Source organism: Herpailurus yagouaroundi, unplaced genomic scaffold (assembly GCF_014898765.1).
Source record: "Herpailurus yagouaroundi ecotype Mexico unplaced genomic scaffold, PumYag 140, whole genome shotgun sequence".
Classification (NCBI taxonomy): Eukaryota; Metazoa; Chordata; class Mammalia; order Carnivora; family Felidae; genus Herpailurus; species Herpailurus yagouaroundi.
Genome location: NW_024412395.1, coordinates 14098317 through 14124322, shown reverse-complemented (window position 1 = coordinate 14124322; position 26006 = coordinate 14098317). Strand labels below are relative to the sequence as shown.

At 34.1% G+C, this 26006-nt stretch overlaps 1 protein-coding gene across 3 annotated transcripts in view; it reads left to right on the top strand.

Moving 5' to 3' along the window:
- Positions 1-26006, top strand: part of DPP10 (dipeptidyl peptidase like 10) — a 1330293-nt gene that overhangs the window by 1006026 nt on the left and 298261 nt on the right. For all 3 annotated transcript variants that reach the window (XM_040474884.1, XM_040474883.1, XM_040474885.1), the window contains exon 5: positions 20925-20999. In XM_040474884.1, coding sequence (XP_040330818.1) covers positions 20925-20999 — 75 coding nt within the window. The remainder of the gene's footprint in view (positions 1-20924; positions 21000-26006) is intronic.

Sequence of the window (26006 nt, the reverse complement as noted above, 5' to 3'; positions counted from 1 at the left end):
CTTTCTTTCTTTCTTTCTTTCTTTCTTTCTTTCTTTCTTTCTTTCTTACCTTTCTTACCTTTCTTACCTTTCTTGTCTTTCTTTCAGAAAACCTTGATTAGTGAAGCTTTGGTTAATGGAAAACCATGCATGAAGCAGAATTTTGCAACCATTTGCACTAAAGAGTGCAGATATTTTCATAATACATTGGGACTAATATAGTAAATTAGTGTTTCAGTGTGCTTATGGAATGTAATATAGGGCATTCAGCATTCACTAAATGATAATGGGAGCCCATTACAGAGCTAGAAGGCATTCTCCCTGTCTTCTACTTTAGTTTCAATAAAAAGAAACTGAGACCCAGAGAAATACAGTGACTTGCTCAATGCTTTAGTGGAGTTTTAAGAATGGAATACAAATTTCTTGACTCCTAGTCTAGTGTTGCTTCTAATAGGCCTAGATAAGGTTTTCATTTTAAATTCTTCTTAAAGAAATGTAAAATAAATTAAAATTCTTTCATATTTTTGTATAAGGAATTTCTATATGTATTTGTGTACTTATTCCTTAAACTGTTTACAAAAGATACTTGAATCAAATATAGGTACTTGTGTGTGTATATGTGTATATATACATATATATATGTGTATATCTGTGTATATGCACACACACACATGTATTTTATCACCAGTTAATCAGGAAGAAAGCAGCAGACAATGAAATGAAAATAAAAAAAAATAAATAAAAAGTAAAATGTGTTTTAAATGTTTTTTGTTGCCTTGGCTTTGCTGAAGTCACCATATTTGTTTTTAGCATATTTTGAATTTTCACGGACTGTCACCTATGTCATCATTGTTTCCATGCAGTTATTTTCAGTTCTTGTGGAAATGCTGCTCATGTAAACAAAGAGAAACAACATTATCTGCATTCCACAATTACACATACACACATACACACACTTAGATCACCAAGCCACTCACGGCTCTGCTATCCCTTGATTAATCTTTCTGAAAAAATCTAGTCTACATTTGAGATTCTTACATCTCTTAAAAGGTTACAGAGATTTTTCTCCCTCTCCATTTCTGTACTGTTGCTGCATCATTGTTAAAATGACTCATCCTGTCTTAGTCTATTAATGCATTTGCCAACTAATTATTGAGCCCCTGCTACTTATCAGATTATATTCCAGGTTCTGGGGATACATGTTGAGGAAGACAGATATATCAAACCAACAACAAACAAATGCTCAAGTAGAAATATAAGCAGTTGCAGCTAGTACTAAGTCCTTGGGAAAAAAAAAGGTGGCATAGAGTGAGGATTAGACAAGGATTAGGTGCCTAGGAAAGGTCCACTGTAGAAGCAACATTGCAAGGTCAGGTAGAAGAGTTTTGTAGGCTCAAAGAAGAATCGTTATAAAGAACCTTGGGTAGGAACTGCGTAGATCTATTGTAAGAATAGAAAATATATAAGCAGTGGAGAATGCAGAGAATGTTACCAGATGAACCCAGTAGAATAACTACTAGAAAAATTGTTGTTTCATTTTGTAAGAAATAGGCACACTTTGATATCTGAGTCATACTTTAAAAGAACACTTTGCTATGTGAGGAATATATTCTAGGGATTTTGAAGTCGAAATTGTAAGACCATTCTGAAGGCTACAACAATGGTATTTCCCCTTTCTCTGTATCCTCACAAACACCTGATGTTTCTTGTGTTGTTCATTTTAGCCATTCTGACAGGTGTGAAGTGATATCTCCTTATGGTTTTGGTTTGTGTTCTCCTGATGATCAGTGATATTGAGCATCTTTTCATGTGTCTATTGGCCATCTGTATATCTTTTTAGAAAAATGTCTATTTGTGTCTTCTTATTTTTAATTGGATTATTTGTTTTTTGGATATTGAGTTTTTTTTAAGTTCTTTATAGATTTTGGATACTAACCCTTTATCAGATACATCATTTTGTAAATATCTTCTCCCATTCCATAGGTTGTCTTTTAGTTTTGTTGATTGTTTCCTTTGCTGTGCAGAAGCTTTTTATTTTGATGAAGTCCCAATAGTTTATTTTTGCTTTTGTTTCCCTTGCCTCAGGAGACATATTTAGTGAGAAGTTGCCATGTCCAATTTCAAAGAGGTTACTACCTGTGTTCTCCTGTAGGATTTTGATGGTTTCCTGTCTCCCATTTAGGTCTTTCACCCATTTTGAGTTTATTTTTGTGTATGGTATAGGGAAGTGGTCTAGTTTCTTTCTTTTGCATGTTGCTATCCAATTTTCCCATCACCATTTTTTGAAGAGACCATCTTTTCCCCAAAGGATATTCTTTTCTGCTTTGTCAAAGATTAATTGGCCATATAGTTGTGGGTTCATTTCTGGGTTTTCTATTCTGTTCTATTGATATATGAGTTTACTTTTGTGCCAGTATCATGCTGTTTTTATCACCACAGCTTTGTTATATAACTTGAAGTTCAGAATTGTGATTCCTTCAGCTTTGCTTTTCTTTTTCAAGGTTGTTTTGGCCATCCAGGGTCTTTTGTGACTCACATAAATTTTAGGATTATTCGTTCAAGTTCTGTGAAGAATGTTGTTGGTATATTAATAGGGATTGCATTAAATGTATAGATTGCTTTGTGTAATAATATTGTGTCTTTTACCTCTTTGGTTAGGTTTATTCCTACATATCTTATGATTTTAGGTGTAGTTATAAATGGTATTGATTCCTTGATTTCTCTTTCTGCTGCTTTATTATTGGTGTATGTAAATGCAACAGATTTCTGTTCATTGATTTTATGTCCTGAGACTTTACTGAATGTATTTGTCAGTTCCAGCTGTGTTTTGGTGGAGGCTTTCAGGTTTTCTGCATAGAGTATCAGGTTCCTTGATTGAAATGTTAAAATTAAAACTTTAATTTAAAAGACTCAAATAGATGGTTGACATAATTAATGAAGTAGTTATTGATTTAGAACCCAGATATATGTAAGCTTATCCAATTTTGATTATGTTTTAATTAATTCATTATGATACATTTTTATATCTTTCATTAAACTTTCACTAGTTTATGAATATCTTAAGAGAAGAGGCCAACCAAAACTTACTCAAGTTTTTGTTTTCAGTGACTAGAACAATGATGGCATAGCACAAAGTAGACATGTAGTGTACATTTTATGAATTAATCAGATTTATTTTCTTTTCCACATAGCATCATTTATTTAAATATTTTAGTCATACTGGTCCATGAGAGAATGTAGGAAAAAATGAAATTTAATTAACTCTCCTAAAATTTGAATCAGTTGCAAAAAGGGTAATTTATAAGCCAAAATAATAATTTTCCCCATTCAATACAGGTGTGATCTCATCAGATTACAAGCAAGTAAAAAGATCTTCCAATTATTGAAGTGAATGATATTCATTTTAAGCAGAGATTGACATTTACAGGAAACAATTACTTGATTCTTTGCAACATCTTTATTATTTTGAAACATGGTTAATTTGTAGGCTATCCAAGAAATATATATAAATATAAGAAGCTTCATTTTATCCCCAGATGCATTCATTACTGATTAGACATTGAAAGAAATGTCTCCTGCACCTTAGTTTCAGGAAAATCTGTTCATCTATTTGATTTTTTTAATGTTTATTTATTTTTGAGAGAGAGACACAGAGTGTGAGCAGGGGAGGGCCAGAAAGAGAGGGAGACACAGAATCCGAAGCAGGCTCCAGGCTCTGAGCTGTCAGCACGGAGCCCGATGTGGGGCTCGAAATCACAAACTATGAGATCATGACCTGAGCCAAAGTGGGCCGCTTAACTGACTGAGCCACCCAGGAGCCCCTCTGTTCATCTATTAATTAATGATACGTGATAAGCAAAGTAGGACTCCTGTAACTGATTTTTTTCCCTTGCTTTTGCCTAATGGGAAAACTAGATCTGAATTAAAATTTTACTTTAACACTTGGGAAAGAAATTAAACTATGCAAATAACACTGAATCCTCTGAATGTATCATACTACTCTTCAGTTTCTTTTCTAATTTATCTTCCTCCTCTGGGTGTCTGTGTGTGTTTCTAACAGATTTATTGGCATATACATCATATACCATAATTGTCACTCATTTGAAATGTACAGTTCAATGTTTTTTAGTATACTGACAGAGTTGTGCAACCATCATCACAGTCTAATTTTAGAACATCTTCACCTACCCTTAAAGAAACCCATACACACTAGAAGTCTTTCTCCAGTTCTGGAATCTTTTCTCTGCAACCTCCTGCAACTAGTAGTCTACTTTGTATCTCTATGGATTTATGCATTTCATTCATTTCAGATAAATGAAATACACAGTATGTGGTCTTTTATGACTAACTTTTGCACTTAGCACAATATGTTCAGGGTTTATATATGTTTTCGCATATATCAATACTTCATTCTTTTTTATTGTTAAATAATATTCCATTGTGTGATATGCTACTTTTTTGATCCATTCACTAGTTAATAAACATTTGAATTGGTTAATTTTAGGGCTACCATGAAACATACAAATGTTTCAATTGAACATTTGAAGTTTTCAGATAAACATTTGTATGCAAATTTTGTGTAGGTACATGTTTTCATTGCTCTTTCTTGACATCTTTCCACTATTGTGCAGTGTAATTCTGGGTCATATGGTAACTCTGTGTTTAGCATTTTGAAGAACTATGAAATTATTTTCCAAAGTGGTCTCGTCTATTTACCTTTTCACCAGCAGTATAAGAGGAGCCAAACCTCTTCACATCTTTGTCAATGCTTGTTCTTGTCTACCTTTTTATTGTAGTCACCTTAGTGTGTGGGGAGTGGTATAACATGTGGCTTTGGTTTGCATTTCCTGAATTTACTAATGATGTTAAGCATGTTTTCTTATGTTTATTGGCTATTTGCATTTCTGTAGAGAAATTTCTGTTAACATCCTCTGCCCACTTTTTAACTAGACTCTTTCCATTGCTAAATTGTCAGTGTCCATTTATATCTCCAAAATACAAGTTCCTTGTCATATATAAAATTTGCAAATCACTTCTGCCAGGTGTGTAATCTTTTACTTTCTGGGTGGTATCCTTTGATGAACAAAGGATTTTATGTTCAATGAAATCAAGTCTATCTATTTTTCTTTTGTCTTATATAGCTTGTTGTTAATCTAAGAAGTTATTGGCTAACCATTATCATAAAGATTTACTCCTATGTTTTTGTCTAAAAATATTACAATTTTTATTTTTGCGTTTAGTTCTGTGATTTGAGTTAATTTTGTGTATGATGTGAGGCAGGGTATCCATTCTTTTGCCTGTGGGTATTCACTTGTTCATGCAACATTGTTTGAAAAGACTATTCACACAGAATGGTTTTAGCACCTTGTAAAATATCAGTTGACCACCGATGTATAGATTTATTTCAGGACTCTCTATTTTCTTAATCTGTATGTTTATCTTTATGCCATTATCACAATCTTGATTACTATAGCTTTGTGGTAAGACTTCAGATCAGGACCTGTGAATACTCAAACATTTTTCTTCTTCCAGATTGTTTTGAATATTCTTGGTCCCTTTCATTTCATATGAATTTTAAGATCAACCCATAAATTAACATTTGGTCTATCCCTAGAGAGTGTTTCATTTGAATTTTAAGGTCAACCAGTAAATTAACATATGGTCTCTCCCTAGAGAATGTTCCATGTGCTTCTCCTTAAAATATATTTTTTTCTAGGGATTTCTGTCTGTTAAGATACTTTTGCTTTATAATGTTGTTCAAGTCTTCTTTTTCTGTATTGATAATCTGCCTAGTTCTATCCATTATTGAAATTGGGTCAGGAAGTCAAACTATTACTGTTGGATTGTCTATTTCTCCCTTCAATTCTGTTCATTTTTCTTTATGTATTTTGGAACTTATGCTTTTTGTTATCAAGTACATATTTGTTTACAATTGGTATATTTTCTTGATGGAAATAGTATACAAAAACTGTACCAACATATTTTTATTTCTTCTCTCTCCTTTGCATTTTTGTTGTCTTACAAGTTATGGCTTTATACATTTTAACCTAACAATACAATTTTAAAATTATTTTTTATGAAGCCATCTTTTTAAATAAATACTGGTAGAGAGGAATTAGAGTGTGTTTATGCTGCCTTTCAGAATTTCCATGCAGTTACCTTTATTAGATCATTTTTTTTTTCTTCATGTGGATTCAGGTTACTGTTTAGTGTCCTTTAATTTCAACCTGAAGGACTCCCTTTAATATTTCTTGGACCACAGGTCTGGTAGCAACAAAAGCTCTCAATTTTTGTTTATCTAGACGTGGCTTAATTTCTCCCTGATTTTTGAAGGAGTGTTTAGTTCAATATAGGATTATTTGTTGACGATGTTTTTTCTTTCAATACTTTGAAGATGTCATCCTAACATGTGACATGTATGGTTTCTTAAGAAAATTTAGCTGTTAATCTTATCCATTCTGCGTGATACATTATTTTTTTTCTCTTGCTTACAAGTTCATTCATTGTGATTTTTGACTATTTGACTGTGATTAGTTTAGGTGAGGACCTTTTCAAATTTTTTTAACTAGAAATTTGTTGAGCTTCTTGTACATTAATATTTTTCATCACATTAAAAAATTTTTACTTATTACTTTTGAATTTTTTATCTTCCTATTTCTCTTCTGTGCATTTTATATTCTGCATTCAGTTTTACCAAAGCAGGAAGGAATATAAGGAATTCCCCAATACAATATAACTAAGTATAATTGTCTGTTCTCACCTTGCTTAGATATTCTCTGTAAAACAGTGAAGTCATTTTCATCATGAGAAAAGTGGCGCTTTGTCTTTAATATTCTCTTCCTTCCTTCCTTTCTTCCCTCCCTCCCTCTCTGCCTCCTTCCTTCTCTCCCTCCTCCCCCTTCCTCTCTCCTCTGTCCTCTCTCCCTCCCTTCCTTCCTCCTTTCATTCCTTCTTCCTATCTCTTTCTTTTAGATAATAGACTCTCTGTATTAACTGAATGATTGCAACTTCTTAGCCATTAATACAGATAATCAATGGTTAAGAGTTACTATATGAATTGGGAGAGATTACAATGAAAATCCTATCCTTTACCAGCTATACTATCTGACATTATGAACCTTTTCCAGCCTATTTTAAATACCTGGACTATTCTTAACTAGTTCTATCTTATTTATACAACTTTTAAAAATGTTCATCAGGTCCCAGATATTCTTATTTACGCAACTTTGAAAAACTTTCTTCAGGACTCAGTTGTATATACTATTGATTTTAATGAAACATTAAGGAAGAAAGAATATCTAAGATAAATGAATAACCAGATTATAATTTCAAAAAGTAAATTATAATGAAATATGTATTTCTAACTAAAGAAGTACAATCATATTTTATTCAGAATGAGAGATTATTCACATCATTATAAGTGGCAACACCATGGTGTTATTCATTTTAGAAGAAAAATACTTAGAATAGCATTCTACTTTTTTATAAAAGAAGTGGTAAGTTAAGATTTAATTCATATAGATATGTGGAGAAATCTTGTATCCTTACATACACTCATATATTTTTTCTAAAAATAAAAACAAATTCACACTGTGAATTCTCTTTGTTAGGAACAAAGCATTTATAAATTCTGAATAAATCAGAGCTTGTATTTGTATAATACAATTCTATGGCATTCGTCTTTATCCTTGGTCATTCCCTACTGTATCCATAATTTATATATGCCCCTTAAAATATTGACATTTAATGGATATTTCAATAAAATATAATTAAGGACACAAATATTCTTAATCTTTTTCGTTGACATTTCTAAAAACAATAGAATGAAAATATATGGTTCAAAACTATAAATAGTTTATTGAACTATCTAATATGAGTCATTAGCTACATGTGGTCTGTTTACATTTATTTTTAAATTCATTAAAATCATGTGAAAATTTAACAATCCATCTCTTAGTCACATCAGCCTCATTTCATGTGTGTCATAGCCCAGTGAAGCCAATGGTTACACATTAGACTGTGTGCAGAATATTTCCATCATCATAGTCAGTCCTATTGGACAGAGCTGGTACTCATGTGTACATACAGTGAAAATAAAAGTTTTCCTCCATATCCTTTTTGAAGACATCCATGTCCACATTTGTACCAAATAATATCAAACAATTCTCCAGAAATAAGTCTGTATGTCTTCATAGGTCTCTACATAAACAACATAATATTTTCAAATAGATACACTCTGTGTGTGTGTGTATATATTTCAACAGTATGGAGAGCCTACACTTTTTATTCACTTAATAATGTAACGTGAGGTTCTGTTTACATAAACCCATTTGTTTTTCTCTAATATTATTTGATGGTTATATAGAATTTCTTTGCATGATGTGCTATTTATTTCCTGTTATGCACTTGTAGATACACTTGGAAACAATTTTTGAAATGTATTTATAAGCTAAATTCACACAGTGGTATTGCTGTGTCAAAGGAAATTTGAAATTAAATTTGAAATTTAGTAGATAGTATCAAATTGTATTAAACAAGTCAACCAGTGGTATATGATATTGCTTAATAATGTACTCTTGCTGTCACAACATGTTTTTTTTTTTTGGTTGAGGCAAAATAACCCTTAATTATTATACTGATTTGTACTTACTTAATTATGAGTGAGGTTGGGCATCATCTTGTCATACATGCATTGGCAGTTGGTTCAGTTTTTTCCTATGAATTTCTTTCCACGAACTTTTCAGATTGGAACTTTGCATTGGTGCTCATGTGCAGCAATTTTTTTCCTTCACATATTTCTATTTGTCCTTGATATCATTGGAATTACTCATTCACCACCATTTGGAAAGCCCTGTGAAAGATTTTATTTCAAATCTCTTAGTTGATATGTATCTATTATTAACTGGTAAAAAGGAACGAGTAATGAGTCTTAAAAAAAAGAAAAAGAAAAACAAAGGAGGGATAATGGAGAAGGTTTTGACTGAATGTCTATAACAAACTCATTCAGCCATAATTACCTATTTAATAACAGTTAAAAGCATCATCTGCCCCATAAGACCTTAGGAATGTACCCCATAAGTTTCCCCTCAATTTTCCACGTGAAATAAAATTCACATTAAAAAAAAAAAGAAGTGTAAAAACTGAACACCTTCTTCATGCCTTAGACTTAAAACAGTCTGCATTGGAGACTTAACTATATGCAGAAAAGTTATTGATCTTTGTCTTCTATATATTTCATGAGAAGATTAAAGCTATTAATGAACATTTCTGAGAAAGGGGGCAGTACAGGAAATGACTTGTAGATTTGGGGCAGTAAGATGCAATGTTAGTAAATGACAACTCTTAAGCTAATTTACTCTGAAAATTATTTTTATATCCATCTTTGGAAATCTGGTGAATCTCTAACAGCGCTCCTAAGCACAGTTGAGAAGACCAGCGATATTTGCAACTCTGACTGTGAGATGAGAGAAAATAATACTGTTCTTCAGACTTGGGGATTTGGTCTCAAGACATTGAATGTGGAGGCACTTTATGATTGTTCCCTATTGGCATTCCATTGGGTTTGACTTACTTTGCAGTCCCTCTTTCTTTCCACAACTAAACGGAAAGTTTTGTGCCACCATGAACGTAAATCTAAAATTACTCTTTTCCTTTACTATTGCTCTTTGCTTTAGCAAAGAAGGGTCATGTATGATATCTCTGCTTATCAAATAGATACTGACAAATGAGAAACAAATGGAGAATCAATTTATCATTATGAGTCCTGAGCATGAGTATTCAAAGACCACCTGTTAATGTACTTTAGAAGTACTGATGTTCAGAGGTGAAAACCCAACATTTTTATTCTGTTTTTTTCAAATAAATTGCATATTCAGAATCTTCCTCTTAAACATCTTTATATTTTTGTTGTTTATATCTTGTATGTATTATAGTTTCACGTTAAAATTAGAGTGCACAGACAGATATTTTACCATACTAAAGAATGCCAAGTAGTAAATGATAAAGATATGGTAAAAAGCATAAGTTAACTTTAAAAAGATGTATAATTAATAATACTAATAAACACTTTCCCAATTCTGATGAAAAATGAACAAAATCTATTTATAGACTTTTTATAAAAGAAGCATTGTTAGTAAACAAATAAATAGATGCTTAATATTATTTATAAAAAGAAAAATGATGACCAACAATGGGATTGTATTTTACACCTGTCCGTTTGGCAAGGCTTAACTCTGCTATTCCCAAGTGTTGGAAAGAATGTGGAGAACAGGATCTCTTACTCATTGCGGATAGGAGTGTAATTTGTGTTTTTACTCTGGGTAACCATTTGTCATTACTGTGTGAAATAGAGACTTCATATGCCCCACAGCCCACAAATTCCTCCCTTGATATCGTAAGAAAATAGTTGCTTGTGTGCATCAGGAAATGAGAATACAGACATTTATTCAGTCATAGTTGCAAACAACCTCTGGTGTCCTCAGCTGAGCTTGGGCCTATTAATGGACATTATGGAGAAAGTGGACAAGAAGAGTGACTTTAGACTTTGGACCATTAAAGTGCAATTTAGTAAATGACAACTGTTTTTTAACTAATTCACTCTGAAAATTATTTTTACATCTTTGGGGATCTGGTGAATATCTAACTCAGCTTGTGTGTGTATGTGTGTTTGCCTAAATGACATGTTGTTTAGTCTTAATTGATTTTGAACTTTTAATAGATGCATCAGGCAACCCATGATCTTCTTCCATTTCTCTTTATTACTCAGCATTCTGTTACTGATTCGTACATATTTTCATTTAGCTGTGGTTCACTTATTTTCATGATTATTATAGGATATTCCATTATTTTCATATTATTTTCATAGTTATACAGTTATTATTTTCATATTTATGATATATTTTTGTTTATCTGATATTTATCTGGGCATCCTGTGTTTTCATTTGATTGTGAATTATACTATATCACAATTAAAAATTTATTAATCTAATTCTTTGCATCCAAGACCCATTAAGATGAAAACAACTAACAAATATACTCTATATAATGTTATATGGAGTATATTTATATGAAATTATTATTTCATGCAAGATAGAAAATAGAGACAGGGGAGTAGATATCAAACATAGTATTATTGAGGAATATTCCAGAATATTTCAAATCTGGAATAAATATGTTTCTTTTTAGTTGCTAGCTTGTCTTCTGTCTTTTTATTTAGGATTATTAATGATAATGTAAATTAATGATATCATACAAATTTTAAGTAGGCCTTTTATCCATAAGCAAAAATGATGAGTTCTCAAGCAAATTTACTTTTTGAAGCACCAATATTTTCCCATTTTTCTCACTTCTACAGAAGAGTCAGGTTAAAGCTTTTCTTTTTAATAAAGCAATATTAATCATTATATTTTTCTTTCTTTTTAAATATAGGGTAATTGCAGGGGCGCCTGAGGGCTCAGTCAGTTGAGTGTCCGACTTTGGCTCAGGTCATGATCTCGGGGCTTGTGGCTTTGAGCCCCACGTTGGGCTCTGTGCTGACAGCTCGGAGCCTGGAGACTGCTTTAGATTTTTGTCTCCCTTTCTCTCTGACTCTCCCCTGCTCACGCTCTGTCTGTCTGTCTGTCTGTCTCTCTCAAAAATAAATAAACATTAAAAATAAAAAAGAAATAAAAATAGGGTAATTGCACAGTTCTCAGTAGCCATCTTCTCGCCTATGGCAGAAATAAAATTGTATGACTAACATAAATACCTGAAATGTACATATCACATTTTAAAAAATAACTTCATTAATTAGATCTGTGGAATCATAGTCTCTAATATTTACCTGATGGAATATTTTAACAAGAATAGACAAGTGGGGCACCTGGGTGTTTCAGTTAGTTAAGCATTCGACTTTAGCTCAGGTGATGAGCTTGCAGTTTGTGAGTTCAAGCCCTGCCTTGGGCTCTGTGCTGACAGCTCAGAGTCTAGAGCCTGCTTTGGATTCTGTGTGTGTGTGTGTCTCTCTCTCTGTTCCTCCACTACTTGCGCGCGCGCGCGCTCTCTCTCTCTCTCTCTCTCTCCCTCTCCCTCTCTCTCTCTCCCTGTCTCTCTCAAAAATAAAAATAAAGATTAAAAAAATTTTTTTAACGAATAGACAAGTAATTTGCTGCTGGAGAGCTCTAGTCCACCCATCTTAACTTATAAGCCTTCTGTTGAGCATGTATTAATTAGGTCATGATGAGGAAAACTCACCCAGAAATTCTGATGTGATAATCTTTAGGGCTTCCATAACTTTTGATATATTTCTATATGCTCTATTCTTCTTCTCTTTTTAATGTGTTTTAGATGAGGGAGGGGCAGAGAGAGGAAGAGAAAGAATCCCAAGCAGGCTCCACATTCAGCATGATGCCCAATGCAGGGCTCCATCTTACGACCATGAGATCATGACTTGAGCTGAAATCAAGAGTCAAACACTTAACTGGCTGAGTCACCCAGGCACCTCTACTCCTTTTACTTTAATTGAAGAGTGTTTGACACAAAATATTACATTAGTTTCAGGTATATAACATAGTGATTCAAAATTCTATAGATTATGCTATGCTGACGGCAATTGTAGCTACCATCTGTCATAATACATCACTATTACAATACCATTGAGTATATTCCGTATGCTGTGCCTTTCTTTCCCATGACTTATTCATTCTGTAAGTGGAAGCCTGTGCCTCCCACTTCCCTTCATCCATTTGCACCCCACCCTTCTTCCTTCTGGCAGTTATGAGTTTATTCTCAGTATTTATGGATTTCTTTCTGTTTTTTGTTCACTTTTTTTTTTTTTTTAGATTCCACAAATAATTGAAATCATGTGATGATTTTCTTTCTCAACCTGACTTCACTTATTTTAGCATAATATCCTTTAGGTCTATTCATGTTTTCATAAATGGCAAGATTTCTTTCTTTATGGTTGAGAAATATTCCATAGTGTGTGTCTGTGTGTGTGTGTGTGTGTGTGTGTACATACATACCTACATACATCCTACATCTTCTTTATTTATATATCAATGGATACTTGGGTTGCTTCCATATTATGGCTATTGTAAATACTGCAATAAACATAGGAGTGCACATATATTTTCAAATTAGTGCTTTCATTTTCTTTAGGTAAATACCCAGTAGTGGAATACTGAATTGTATGGTATTTGAATTTCTAATTTTTTTCATGAACATCCAGTCTGGTTTTCACAGTGGCTGCAACATGTTACATTCCCACAAACAATGCACCTGGGTTCCTTTTACTCCACATTTTCACAAATACTTGTTATGTCTTGCCTTTTTGATACTAGCCATTCTCACAGGCGTCAGGTGATATCTCATTGTGGTTTTGATTTGCATTTCCATGACGATGAGTGATGTTGAGCATCTTTTCATGGGTCTGTAGGCCAACTGCATGTCTTCCATTACTCTATAGGCTCTATTCTTTAGTGCAGCTGCACCTGAATGCAATCACTTAAAAGAAAATTATGCTCGAAATATAATGATTAGAAAGCCCTAGACAATTTGAAGTCAGTAGAATAGCACACACTGAACTTCAAAGAAATAATTTATATACATATACATGCTACAATATCCTTTTCCTCCTTTCTCTAGCCAAAGCGTTTCCAATTTTTTGACTTTTGGGGTAGAGGAATATTGACACTCTTCTCATCAAAGTCACCTTGTCTGCCCTGTTTTTTAGTTATTGATAAAATTCAGAGACTATTAGTTTTCACCATCTATTAAACATAAAAATTGTTGGGCCGCCTGGGTGGCTCACTTGGTTAAGCGTCCGACTTTGGTGCTTTGCACACTGACAGCTCAGAGCCTGGCTTTGGATTCTGTGTCTCCCTTTCTATCTCTGTCCCTCCCCCCTGCCCCTCCAACTTGTGCTTGCTCGCTCTCTCTCTCTCTCTCTCAAAAAGCATCTTTGTATATAAATATTTAAAAAGTAAATAAGTAGGGGCACCTGGGTGGCGCAGTCGGTTAAGCGTCCGACTTCAGCCAGGTCACGATCTCGCGGTCCGGGAGTTCGAGCCCCGCATCAGGCTCAGAGCCTGGAGCCTGTTTCCGATTCTGTGTCTCCCTCTCTCTCTGCCCCTCCCCCGTTCATGCTCTGTCTCTCTCTGTCCCAAAAATAAATAAACGTTGAAAAAAAATAAATAAAAAGTAAATAAATAAATAAAAATAAAAATTGGTTTTTAAATGTTTTAGTGTATGGTCTATGATCCAAATCAATAAATATTAATTTGGCTATTCACATTTATTGAGCAATAAATACATATGTGAGATACTTTACAGGGTATCGATCAATAGGTCCCTATCCAATAGTTTTAAAAACTACCTACTTGTACCATGGCATTTTCTGCATTTAGTACTTTACACAATATTCTAGTATCAATAAAATGCATGGTTCCAAGAAAAAAGAGACCATCTATTATGTTTATACAACATGGATGTCATGGGTATCACAAAGAAATATAACTTAAACACTATACTAACTAATTGAGTAGCTAAGAAAAGAGAGCATGAAAAAATACAATAAGATATTTGATTTTTAAGTTCTTTGCATATAAACACAGTTATGGCTATAAAAACAAATCATGGCTTGGTTCAGAGCTACAAGATAAAAAACAATCTATTTGCTGCTTCTTTGTTCATTTAATTTGAAGCCAGGCAGAGAAGGAGAGCCCATTCTTAGCATCATACCATGGACTAAATTTTGGTTTGCCTTCTTTTCTAGCCTCCCTTCATCTCCTTTTCCTTTGTATCAGTTAAGTGCGTAGTGACCATTTTCCTCCTCTCATCCATTTAAGGTCAACTGACTTTCTAAAATCCTCCATCATGCATATTTCATGGTCTTTTATAGACTGCAGTGTTGAAGAAACTTATTCATAATATATACTTAATCACATATTTGAAAAATTAGTATTTTATTTTTCTAGAATAAGAGATGATTTTTTCTAAACTTTTTTGTCATGTATCAATAAACTAAAAATGAGATGAGTGATGAGGGAAGTTATGGCCCAAACAAATTAAACATAAGGGGTATAGGTATCAGTCTGTAGGGAGCTTGGTAGGGTACAGGTGCAGGGAGCAGGAAGAAAAGATCATAGGGTCCACAGAGACCTACCTTCTTGTTTTAATCATTCTCTATGTGTTAAAAATATACCCACTGACACTTGAAGACTTAGAGCATTATCCAACTCAAGGTCCTAGGCCAGTTGTTTTGTTTTGTTTATTTACTTTTGTAAGTAGAGATGGCTATAAATATTTTTATCACCAGCTTGTTGCAAGATCGTGCACAATACCCACCCAAACTGTACAGTTACCATGTTTCTCTTGTGTCTCAATCTTAAAACAACCAAATCCTTCTTACCAGTTAGTGCTAATTTTAACCCCATCTCTTATTCTTCTCCTCTTGCTCTGTCCTTTCTCATTCTCAAGTCCTACAAATGCATATTTTATCTTTTCTGGCACTTCTGACATTTAAGTTTGTGTTTAATGATTTCTTGCCCTGATCTTCAGTATCTGACACCTTGCAACACTATCATTATCTTATTTCTACCTCAAGTTATAATGTTTCTGACAAGAGTGAATCATTGCAATAGAGCCTCTTAATAGGGGCATTACTGTGGCAATAAAAGATGTAAATCGCAGTCCCAAACAACCTAGAAGAGCAATCATGAAACAGTGATCAATGATTAAATGAACTGCACATATAATTATATACATATAAGGTCAGATGAATCACTTGAGCTGAAAAGGACAGGGAGTATTTTAGAGAAATACAATTTGAATAAGGAGCAGATCAAGTTGTGAAAGTTTTATAGCAGGTGGAGCAGGTCGAACAAAAGTACAAAACAAAGAAAGCATATGCATTTAAGGAATAAAAATAATAGTAAGCAATACTTGTAATAATTGCATTGTTACTGATCCATCCCTTGTAGGCCATACTGTTTTAGGGGTTTAGTCTCTTTTATTTGATGGGGTAGATTTACATTGAATACAAACAAACTTTCATCTAATGCTTTGTATAATGATTAATAATGAAGCTCCTAGGTATATCTCTTAAACTCCAGGCTTTTATTATTTTAAAAAATTCAAACATCCCCTGTAGGATCTTATGAATATATATTTTTAAGTTCTTTTTATTTTAAGAGAGAGAGAGAGAGAGAGAGAGAGAGAGAGAGAGACAGAGAGAAGACGGGAGGGGGAGAAGAGAGGAAGAGAGGAAGAGAGAATCCTAAGCAGGCTCGACATTGTCAGTTGTCAGCGCAGAGCCCCACACGGGGCTCCATCTCATGACCTTGAGATCATGACCTGAGCCAAAATCAAGAGTTGGTCGCTTACCTGACTTAGCAGTGTAGGTTCCATCTCTCACTCCCACCCCCTGCTGGATATTCTAAAAGGACTATAACCATAACACGTCTGAAATTGAAATGTTTCAGAATTTCCTCAAAATATGTTTTTTGTTTTTCACTTTTTCCTAACTTAAGTTACAATAGCAACATTCACCCAGTGCTAAAAACTTGAAACATAAAATTACTTTGGATACTTACTTGTTTTTCAGTGTTCAAATCTAATCATTAAATTCTTTTGTTTTTATCTATCATCTCTCTTGCATGTGTCTCTTCCTCTCTATGCCCCTGCTTCACCCTTGACTTCTTGGCATTGCTTGACTAAATTGTCGTGAGATCCTCTTACCAGATCTAATGACCTTAGGCTGTCATCAGATCCAGCTCAGTTTTTACCCAACTGCCAGAGTAATAGTTATAAATTCAAATCTGATTTTGTTGCTTTTTTTGACTTTAAACTTCACCATTCACGAAACACAGCAATCAGCTCTGCTATATTCCTGTTAGTAATAGTGCATGCATTATTAATATCAACAGTAATCATGGGGCTGACCCCCATTTCTCCAGTAATCTTTTTAAGCTACTTGTGCATATTGTTAAGGTTATTCTAATAACATAGTCTATAATTTCACTTAAGTGGGAAACACTACATCATGAATTTTTCACTTATATTGCCAGAAAATATAGGAAAAAGTTACCATTCTGTTCTTTAAGTCCTATAACATTGTCTTCTTGCCCTTTCCTCATCCTTATGGCAATTATTACTTTACCCCAAATTAGCAAACTGGTGGCCCGCAGGTAGAAATTGGCGCCTATAAATATATTTAAAAGTATTGGTCTATAGTTAAAAATCATGAGATTGTAAATTAAAGTCTTGGTTTCTAGCTTATCTTGAAAAAAAAAATGCAACACTAGAAATACTATATGAACTTTCTTAGAAGATGATGGTTTTCTGGAGCCGAGGGACCACTGCCCCTTTTCGATAGTCTGACTATTCCATTTGCCCTCAATTTACCCATACAGCTTAATTCTTCTTGTCTATACTCTGTCCCTCTAGGCATTTGGGTGTGGGAGTCCTACTCTACCATAGACTATAGAGAAACAGAATGCTTGTCTCATCCTTTCCAATATTAGATGGAAAGGATTTTAATGAGCCTGGTTTCTCAACCTTCTAGCACTTTCAGTTCTACTATGGTAATGGTAATATTGTGAATGTTCAAGAAGTGAGTTTTGGTAGAATTGAATGATACACGTGAATGAGGTACTGCAAAATCTTCCCAAGCTGCCTAGAAACATGCATTTTCTTCTCAACTTGATCAAATGTCTTGCCTCCCTAATTTAATTGGTTTAGGTAACCATCTGCATATTTATTTTCCTCTGTTTATACAACCTTGCTTGGCTTTAATTGAATGTTCCTGGATGGAAGAGTTCATGCATTTTAATGCCCTTTGTACCATGCCCAGTGTCAAACAATGCACTGGTAGGTGTAATTGCTAAATAATTCCAATAAACACATGCAGAAAATATTTCTGCATCCTTTTATTTCAATAGTAATTAAGCGATTAAATATATAGATAACTTAATAGCCTTATTGGCAATAATAAACCTTTCAAAACACTAATTTAAAGCCATATCAAGTTGAGACTCAACCAGAACTGTATTAGTATCTGTAATTAGGGTCATTGTAGATCAAAGGGTCTCCTGTGGCCTCTAGAAAGAATGAATCTCCCAGATGCAACAAATGATAACATTAATGGTTTATGCTAAGAGAGATTTGCCTGAGACTTCTGATGTCCTGTGACTAAGCTGCAAGAATGTGTTTCTTACACGTGTACCATCATCAGCAAGTCACTTTGTAGCATCAGTGACCTGCTCACAACTCTCTAAATTCAGAGAAGGTTCAGCAGCTTGGGCCCCTGAAAAGGTATTTGGAAAGTTTCCCAGTTTATGTGCTGTATAAGCTGGAGGCAGTATAGTGATAATTAATAAAGTGCCAGACTGGATAATTGTAGGAACTGTAAAAGATACTATAAAATGTTGTTACCGGAGGCACAGACACACCTGTGAATGTGTGAAGTTAATTTCTGTGAGGAACATCACATGTGAGTGGATGAGGACGACAGAGGTGAGATGTTCTTTAAATAATTCAGAAGGGAAGCTCTCTTCCAAAACGTAAAGAAAGGAACTCCTGCTGGTGAGATAATGCAGGATTTATTCAAGGAGTTTCTCTTGTATTCTCTTGTTATACATACTCATCTTCTTGAGCAATTCTTAAATAAATAGTAAACCTCCCTTTATTGTGTAACAATACACCTCTTGACACTGTAGTATTGAAAGACCTGATCTTATTTTCTCAATGCCACCCTAAATTCTGTGCAGACAAATTTCCATTAAGTTTTCCTACACAGTAAGTTAATGACAGAGAAAGGAAGAATAAGAGTGAGGATACCCACCTCATAATATTTTCATGAGGAATATTGAGGACTATTGAGATTTGCTGAATTATAAGCAATTTACAGAGCTGATAATAGATCAATGGTAGCTCTCTTTCTATCAGTTTTTGTTGTTAGTTCCATTATTATTGAAATGAAAACTAAAATCCTTGAGGTGAATTACTGCCAATGACTATTCTGATCTTCTTTTGAAGTGTCTTATACATGGGCTGTATAAGATAGATGTATGGAGGCAAAACTCCAAATCTTAATATTGCCATATAACAGTATTTTTTCCCAGACCATTGCATTCTCTTGTGTATCAGGCTTACAGATTAACTATGTTATTCTAACAATTTTCTAACACCAGCTGGGTGTCCTATAGTTTGATTCAATTCTAACCACCCAGAATTAGTGTAGACCCTACCGGTTAATGATTTAGTGCCTGCCCCCACTTAAAATGCCAGCTGCATGTCCCAAGTCCCTAGGCTACCTGCATTTCAGACTAACTTGGCTGTAAATTTGGTGGTTCCCACAGTCCTCCTTCAGGTTTGATAATTTGCTAGAATGATACAGAAAGTGCTGTACTTATGAATACTCATTTATTTTAGAGAATACAAATGAAGAGCTAGATGAAGAGGTAAATAGGGCAGGTCCAGAAGGGTCCCAGCATAGTCTCTGTCTCTGTGGAGTTGGGGGATGCCACCTTCCTGGTACATTACTATGTTTACTAATAAGGAAGCACCTCCAAATTTCATCATTCATAGTTTTTTATTGAGCTCTCATTACCTAGGCATGATTATCATTGGCCATGCAACTGAACATCTCCTGTCCCTCCGCCCACCCTGGCCTCCAATTAGGGTTAAAAGTTCTAATCTTCTAGTCAGGTGGTGGGCACCCCCTCCAGAAGCTGTCTAGCCACTCTTCCCTGGCCTCTACCCCTTGAGTCATGTCATTCCTATACACCAAGCATGGTTAAAATTATTAATAATAAATGACACTCCTTTCACTCAGAAAACTACAAGTATTTTAGAAGCTCTGTGCAAAGAATCAGGAAAAAAAGACTCAATATATTTTTTTATTATACCACACAAACTATTTCAAATATTGATTAGGCTGAGTTTCTTGTCCTTTCCATTGTGTTTTGAGGATTTCTAAATTTAAAAACCTTGACTTCTCTTTTTTTTCCATTTTTAAAAGAGTTCAGTCTTATAGAAATTGGCCTGACATAAAGTATACAAAATTATTTACATACGTATTTCTCTGCAGAAGCTATACAAACTAGTTTGACCAAAATGCATATACGGTTTATTTTATTTTTTGTATTTTGTAGACTTTTGGCGCATTAACTCAAATTGTTTGCCTTTTCTTTGCATCTGAAATTAAATATAATCTCTATTTCAAATCAAATTATTTCTCCACTCTCAATATATTTCTTTTTCACTTCATTTTCAATTATTTCTGATAGTAGGCCTATTCAATGATAGAATTGTAGGCTCAAAACCAATCAGGTGCAGTGTAGTTATAATCAAGTATAATCAGTATTTATGTTTTAGTTGATTTTACTATGGGAGTGTCCTCTAAAGAGACTCTGTCTTTAATATAAGTATCTTCTTTTAAATACAAGTATGAAACCTATAAGGAAACAAAAGTAGGGACAGAAATTATGATACCACAACATGTTACTCTTTCTTCCTTCCTCCCTCCCTCCTTCCCTTTCTTTTCTTTTTTTCTTTCCTTTCCTTTCCTTTTCTTCTTTCTTTTCTTCCTTCCTTCCTTCCTTCCCGTCTAACTTGAAAATATAAAAGCATTTTGGTTACTTAAAAAGTTCAGTAAGTTTTTGTTTTTTTCTTATGAAAATATTAACATAGTCTTCACATGATATACATAAAAAAGATATGGTAGAAAATTTTCTTCCTAATGAAATTTGTAATATGGCCTCTCCAAGTGTTTATATCCATCGGAATAAGTATACATACATACATGCATATTTATAATAGAAATCAAAATGCCTTTTCCACAGAGTTATGATGAGAATTCAGATCTTTTTAAATATCTACATTAAATATCCAAATGCATATTAATGTCTCTGTTATTAAGGTTTTTACTGCTTTTGTAACTGCCTTTTTTTTTTTTTTATTTCTAGGTAACCTTCAAAGCCTCAAAACATTCAGTTTCACCAGATTTAAAATATGTTCTTCTGGCATATGATGTCAAACAGGTAAAAAGTGATCTTCTTTGAAAATCTTTCCTTGTGATTCATTCAGGTAACAAGTCATAGTTTTATTTGGTCATCTACTCCTCTAGAAACAATTTGACATATCCAATAGCTGCAGGGGGATACTGATAACCGGTATTGCACAAGAGAGGTTTGGAGAAAGTGTCCTGTCTTCCATACCTGGCTAGCAAATACCTGCAGCAGTCTACTAGGTCTACATGCTTCCTAGTCTATCTCTTTTAGAGGGGAGTGTGGAAGGTGTATAGCAAATTGGACAAAGTAAGCCTTTTGCCATTTTCAGGACAGCCTTATTATATATGCAAGTGCTTCGTGTATGTATAGATTAAGGAGTTTGCTGATGGCTGTGTCCTGAGATGGAGTGTACATAATGGGAAGGGACTGGTGAAAACATTGATTCTGGTTGTGGTCAATGAATTCTTTTGTGGTGTTTGAGCATAAGCCTGTGGTTGTAGAAAATTCTGAAAGTGGGTTAAACCAAGGAATCAATTCTGAACAAATAAAATGCTCTAATTGCAATTAGCATTTCATTATTCTGTGTCAGCTCTACAGCACACAATTAGAACAATATGTATGGTTGTTGAGTATTTTGTATTTAGATATAATTTGCACTGTTAAGAAGCAAAGTAAATGTTGAAAGGCAATTCAGCAGATTAGCTTTTGTAGAAAATAAATGATTGGAAATCATTCAAGAAATTTTTATGTGCTTTAAGACAATAAAAATTTATAGACTTAAGACAGAAGTCCTCATATAAAGCATTGAAAGCCTTTGAGCACATAAAATTTCACAGTTCCAAGGACCTTCTAAGTAATTATTTTAGTCTTTTAGTATTTTGGAATATACATGCACTATGTTTTTAGACAAGTTTATATATTTTCATTTAAAATAACTAAGTTACACTGCAGAAGATGGGAGATTATGATCAAAGATCTCTTTTCCCATTATAAATCTTGGCCTTTTTACTTTACTTTTGTCCTGTTCCCTGTATTCATTGAGATTTGAAAAATACATGTGATAGGAGAAAAACATTTGTTTTATAAACAAAATATTACAATTTCCAAGTTTTTAACTAATATTAATTATCTAAACATTTTTAACTTCATATAAATCTGTATTAAACTGATAATGAATTTAAAAATAAAACAGGTTTTAGTAGCTACCATAATCAAGAGTATGTGGAATGAGCAGGGGGATAGACATAGACATCAAAGAAATAGTTTAGAGAACTGGGAAACAGATCCATACAAATTTGACAGAAGTGCAAATGTAATTCAATGGAAGAAAATAGTTTTTTCAGTAAGTGTTGCTGGAGCCATTGGGCATCCATAGGCAAAACAAACACACAAGCAAAAATACACTGATCTAGGCCTCACAGTATATCAAAACTCAGAATGGAGTTGGTCTGTAAAAGAGGATGAAAATCCAACCTACAGGCTGGTAGGAAATATTCGCTACTCCCATATTCAACAAGGACTAATATCTAGATTATATATAAAAACTCTTAAGATTCAAAGTTACAAAAGACAGAACAACTATACAGTCTTGTGTGCACGTCCACGCAAGATTGAATCATCTAATTCAAGAAACATACAAACAGATAGAGGTAATATGACACAAACACTTGTATCCACTGTGTACAGCATTGTGTGAGGTGTTAGGGAAGTGATAGTACGGAAGAATAGAGAAAATTTCCATTCAAGATGATCATGGTGGGAAGGGAAGCCTTTGATGGGAATTGAAGAGCAAATAGGTAAAGATGAACAGAAAAGCATCCCACATGGGCAATAACATAGGGCTTTGTGGAACTAGCATTACATCTTGGATGGATAGCAGTCAGTTCAGACTAACTAGCCTACTGGTAAATAACAAAACTTTATACCTAGTGGAGCCCAAATTATAGAAGAACTTGAATTCCATTTTATTCTTTACAGTTTATACTGAGATGGCCATTTGGTAGCTTTGATGGTTTTAGAGTAATGAAAGGCCATGATTTAATGTGTGTGTCTGTGCATGTCTGGCTGTGTGTGTGTGTGTGTGTGTGTGCGTGCACATGTGTATAATGCCCATTAACAAAGACAGGAAGAAAACAGTCATACAAAATGCAACCACTTAAATGCATCCACTAAAATTATTTTGGTGTGTTTTATTCATTCCTTTTATCCCCTTTATGTGTAAAAGTAGGTAAACAGGAATTATCATATATTAAGCATTATTTGGGGCAGGCTGGAGTTGGACGCTTAATTGGCTGAGTCACTCAGGTGCCCCAAAAGTAACATTCGGTAACTGAACTGAAATTCACAATAGTCAACACAAAATAAGCTGCTTTAAAGTGTACGATTCACTGCAATACAGTACATTTACAATGTTTTGCAGCTACCCCCTGTATCTAGTTCCAAAACATTTTTATCACCCAAAAAGAAATCCCTGTATCCATTAATCCATCAGTCCCTATTGTCCCCATCACACCTTTTGGTAGCCACCAATCTGATTTCTATTTCTGTGGATTTACCCATTTGGATATGTAATGTAAATGAAATCGTATGGCATGTGACCATTTTGTCTGGCTTTCTTCACTTAATATAATGTTTTAAGTTTTATCCACATTGTAGTATGTATTAGCACTTCATTTTTTATGGTTAAATAGTAACCCTTTGTATGTATATATCACAGTTTGTTTATTCATTTATCCTTTGAGCAATATTTGCCTTATTCCCACCTTTTGTCTATTAAGTATAGTGCTGCTGTGAACATTTGTACACATGAATTTCCTGAGTGCCTCTTTTAAATTTTCAGAGTATAAATTGAGGTGTGGAAGTGCTGGTTAATAGCTAATTTTGTGTTTAACTTTTTGAGGAACCACCAAACTGCTTTCCAAAGTGGCTGCACCATTTTATATTCCCACTAACAATGTATGAATCCTAATTTCTTTGTATCCTCGCTAAACACTTGTTTTTTCCATCTGTCTTCTTTTTTTATTTTGTTTAATGTTTATTCATTTTTGAGAGAGAAAGAAAGGGAGAGACAGAGTGCCAGCAGCGGAGGGGCAGAGAGAAAGGGAGACACATAATCTGAAGCAGGGTCCAGGCTCTGAGCTGTCAGCACAGAGCCTGACACGGGGCTCAAACTCAAACCATGAGATCATGACTTAAGCCAAAGTCGGATGCTTAACCGTTTGAGCCATGCAGGCGCCCCATTTTCTGTGTCTTATTATAAACTATCCTGAGTGTACAAATTGGTATCTCCTTGTGGTTTTGGTATTCACCTCCCTAATGACTAGTGATGTTGAATGTATTTTATATGCTTGTTGGTCTTTTGTATTTCTTTTTTTGAGAAAGGACTCTTGAATTCCTTTGCCTATTTCTTTATTCTTTTTGTAGTTGTGTTTAAGAGCTCTTTTATATTCTGGACAGTAGACACTTATATGATACATGACTTGAAAACATTTTCTTCCACTCAGTATATTGTCTTTTCACTTTCTTGATAATGTCCTTCGATGCGTAAATTTGAAAAATTCTGATAAAGTTTAATTTATCTACATGCAAGCTCTTGAAGTTGTATTTAGGAATCCACTGCCAAACTGAAGGTCATAAAGTTTTATCCCTATGATTTTTTCTGAAAGTTTTATACTTCTAGTTCTTATATGTAGGTTGTTGATTCATTTTGAATCAATTTTTATATATTGTGTGAGATAGGTTTCCAAGTATAACACATTTTAAGGCTCCTGATATATTTGGAAGCACTGCTTTCCAAAATCGTCACGTTGCTTTATACTGCCCTTAGGCAATGTGCGGCTTGTTACATTACCATCTTTACCAACTTAGAACTGTATTTTAAAGAAAAAGTAATTATTAACTTGATTATCTACTGATCAAATACATATACACATTATCACTCTCTCTGTTTCACACACACACACACACACACACACACACACACACACACAGAATCAGTATTAGTTTTATATAACTATGCAATAAATTGCCCCCAAATTAGTGACTTTTTAAAAAGAGCGTTTATTGTACTCTGTTTCTGTGTAATGGGAATTTGGGCTTGGCTTGGCTGGATGGTTCTGACTCAGCATTTCTAGTGAAGTTACAGTCAACCCTGAGCTGGGTCTTCAGGCATCCGACAGCTTAACTGAGGTTGAAGAATATGTTTTCAAGGTACATCATTCACTTGGGTTTATGTAAATTGGTGCTAGCTTTTGGCATGAGGCTTCAGGTTTCTCCCTGGGGACCTTTCTAAAATACTGCTTGAATGTCCTAATGACATGGTACTTGGATATCTCCAGAATGAATAATACAAAGGATAAAAGCAGAAACTTAAATGTATTATATAATCCTTCCTTAGGACTTACCTGTTACTTTGAGGGTGCCTAGGTGGCTTAGTCAGTTAAGTGGCCAAATCTTGATTTCAGCTGAGGTCATGATCTCAGGGTTGATGAGTTCAAGCCCCTGTGTCCGGCCCTGTGCTGACAGCACAGAACCTGCTTAGGATTCTCTCTCACGCTCTCTCTCTCTGCCCCTATCCCACTCACATGCTCACTCTCTCTCTCTGAAAAATAAACAAATAAACATTAAAAAAAAGTTACTCATTACTTTCACAATCCCATGTCTAACAACTACCAATATATTCTCTGTATCTATAAGCTTAGTGCTTGTAATTAAATTTTTTAATATTCTGCATATAAGAGAGATCATATAATATTTGTCTTTCTTTGTCTTATTTCACTTAGAATAATGCCCTCAATTTCCATCCATTGCTGTTACAAATGGAAAGATTTAATTTCTATGGCTGAATAATATTCATATACATATGCATGCATATATGTGAATATACCTGTTGAACCACTCTAGTGTATTTTTCAGTTCAGTTATTATATTCTTCAGCTCTGTGACTTCTCTTCACTACTTTTGTCTATTATCCATCTCTGTTGACATTCTCATTGTGTTCATCCATTCTACTTCTCGGTTCAGTGGGCTCTTTATGAG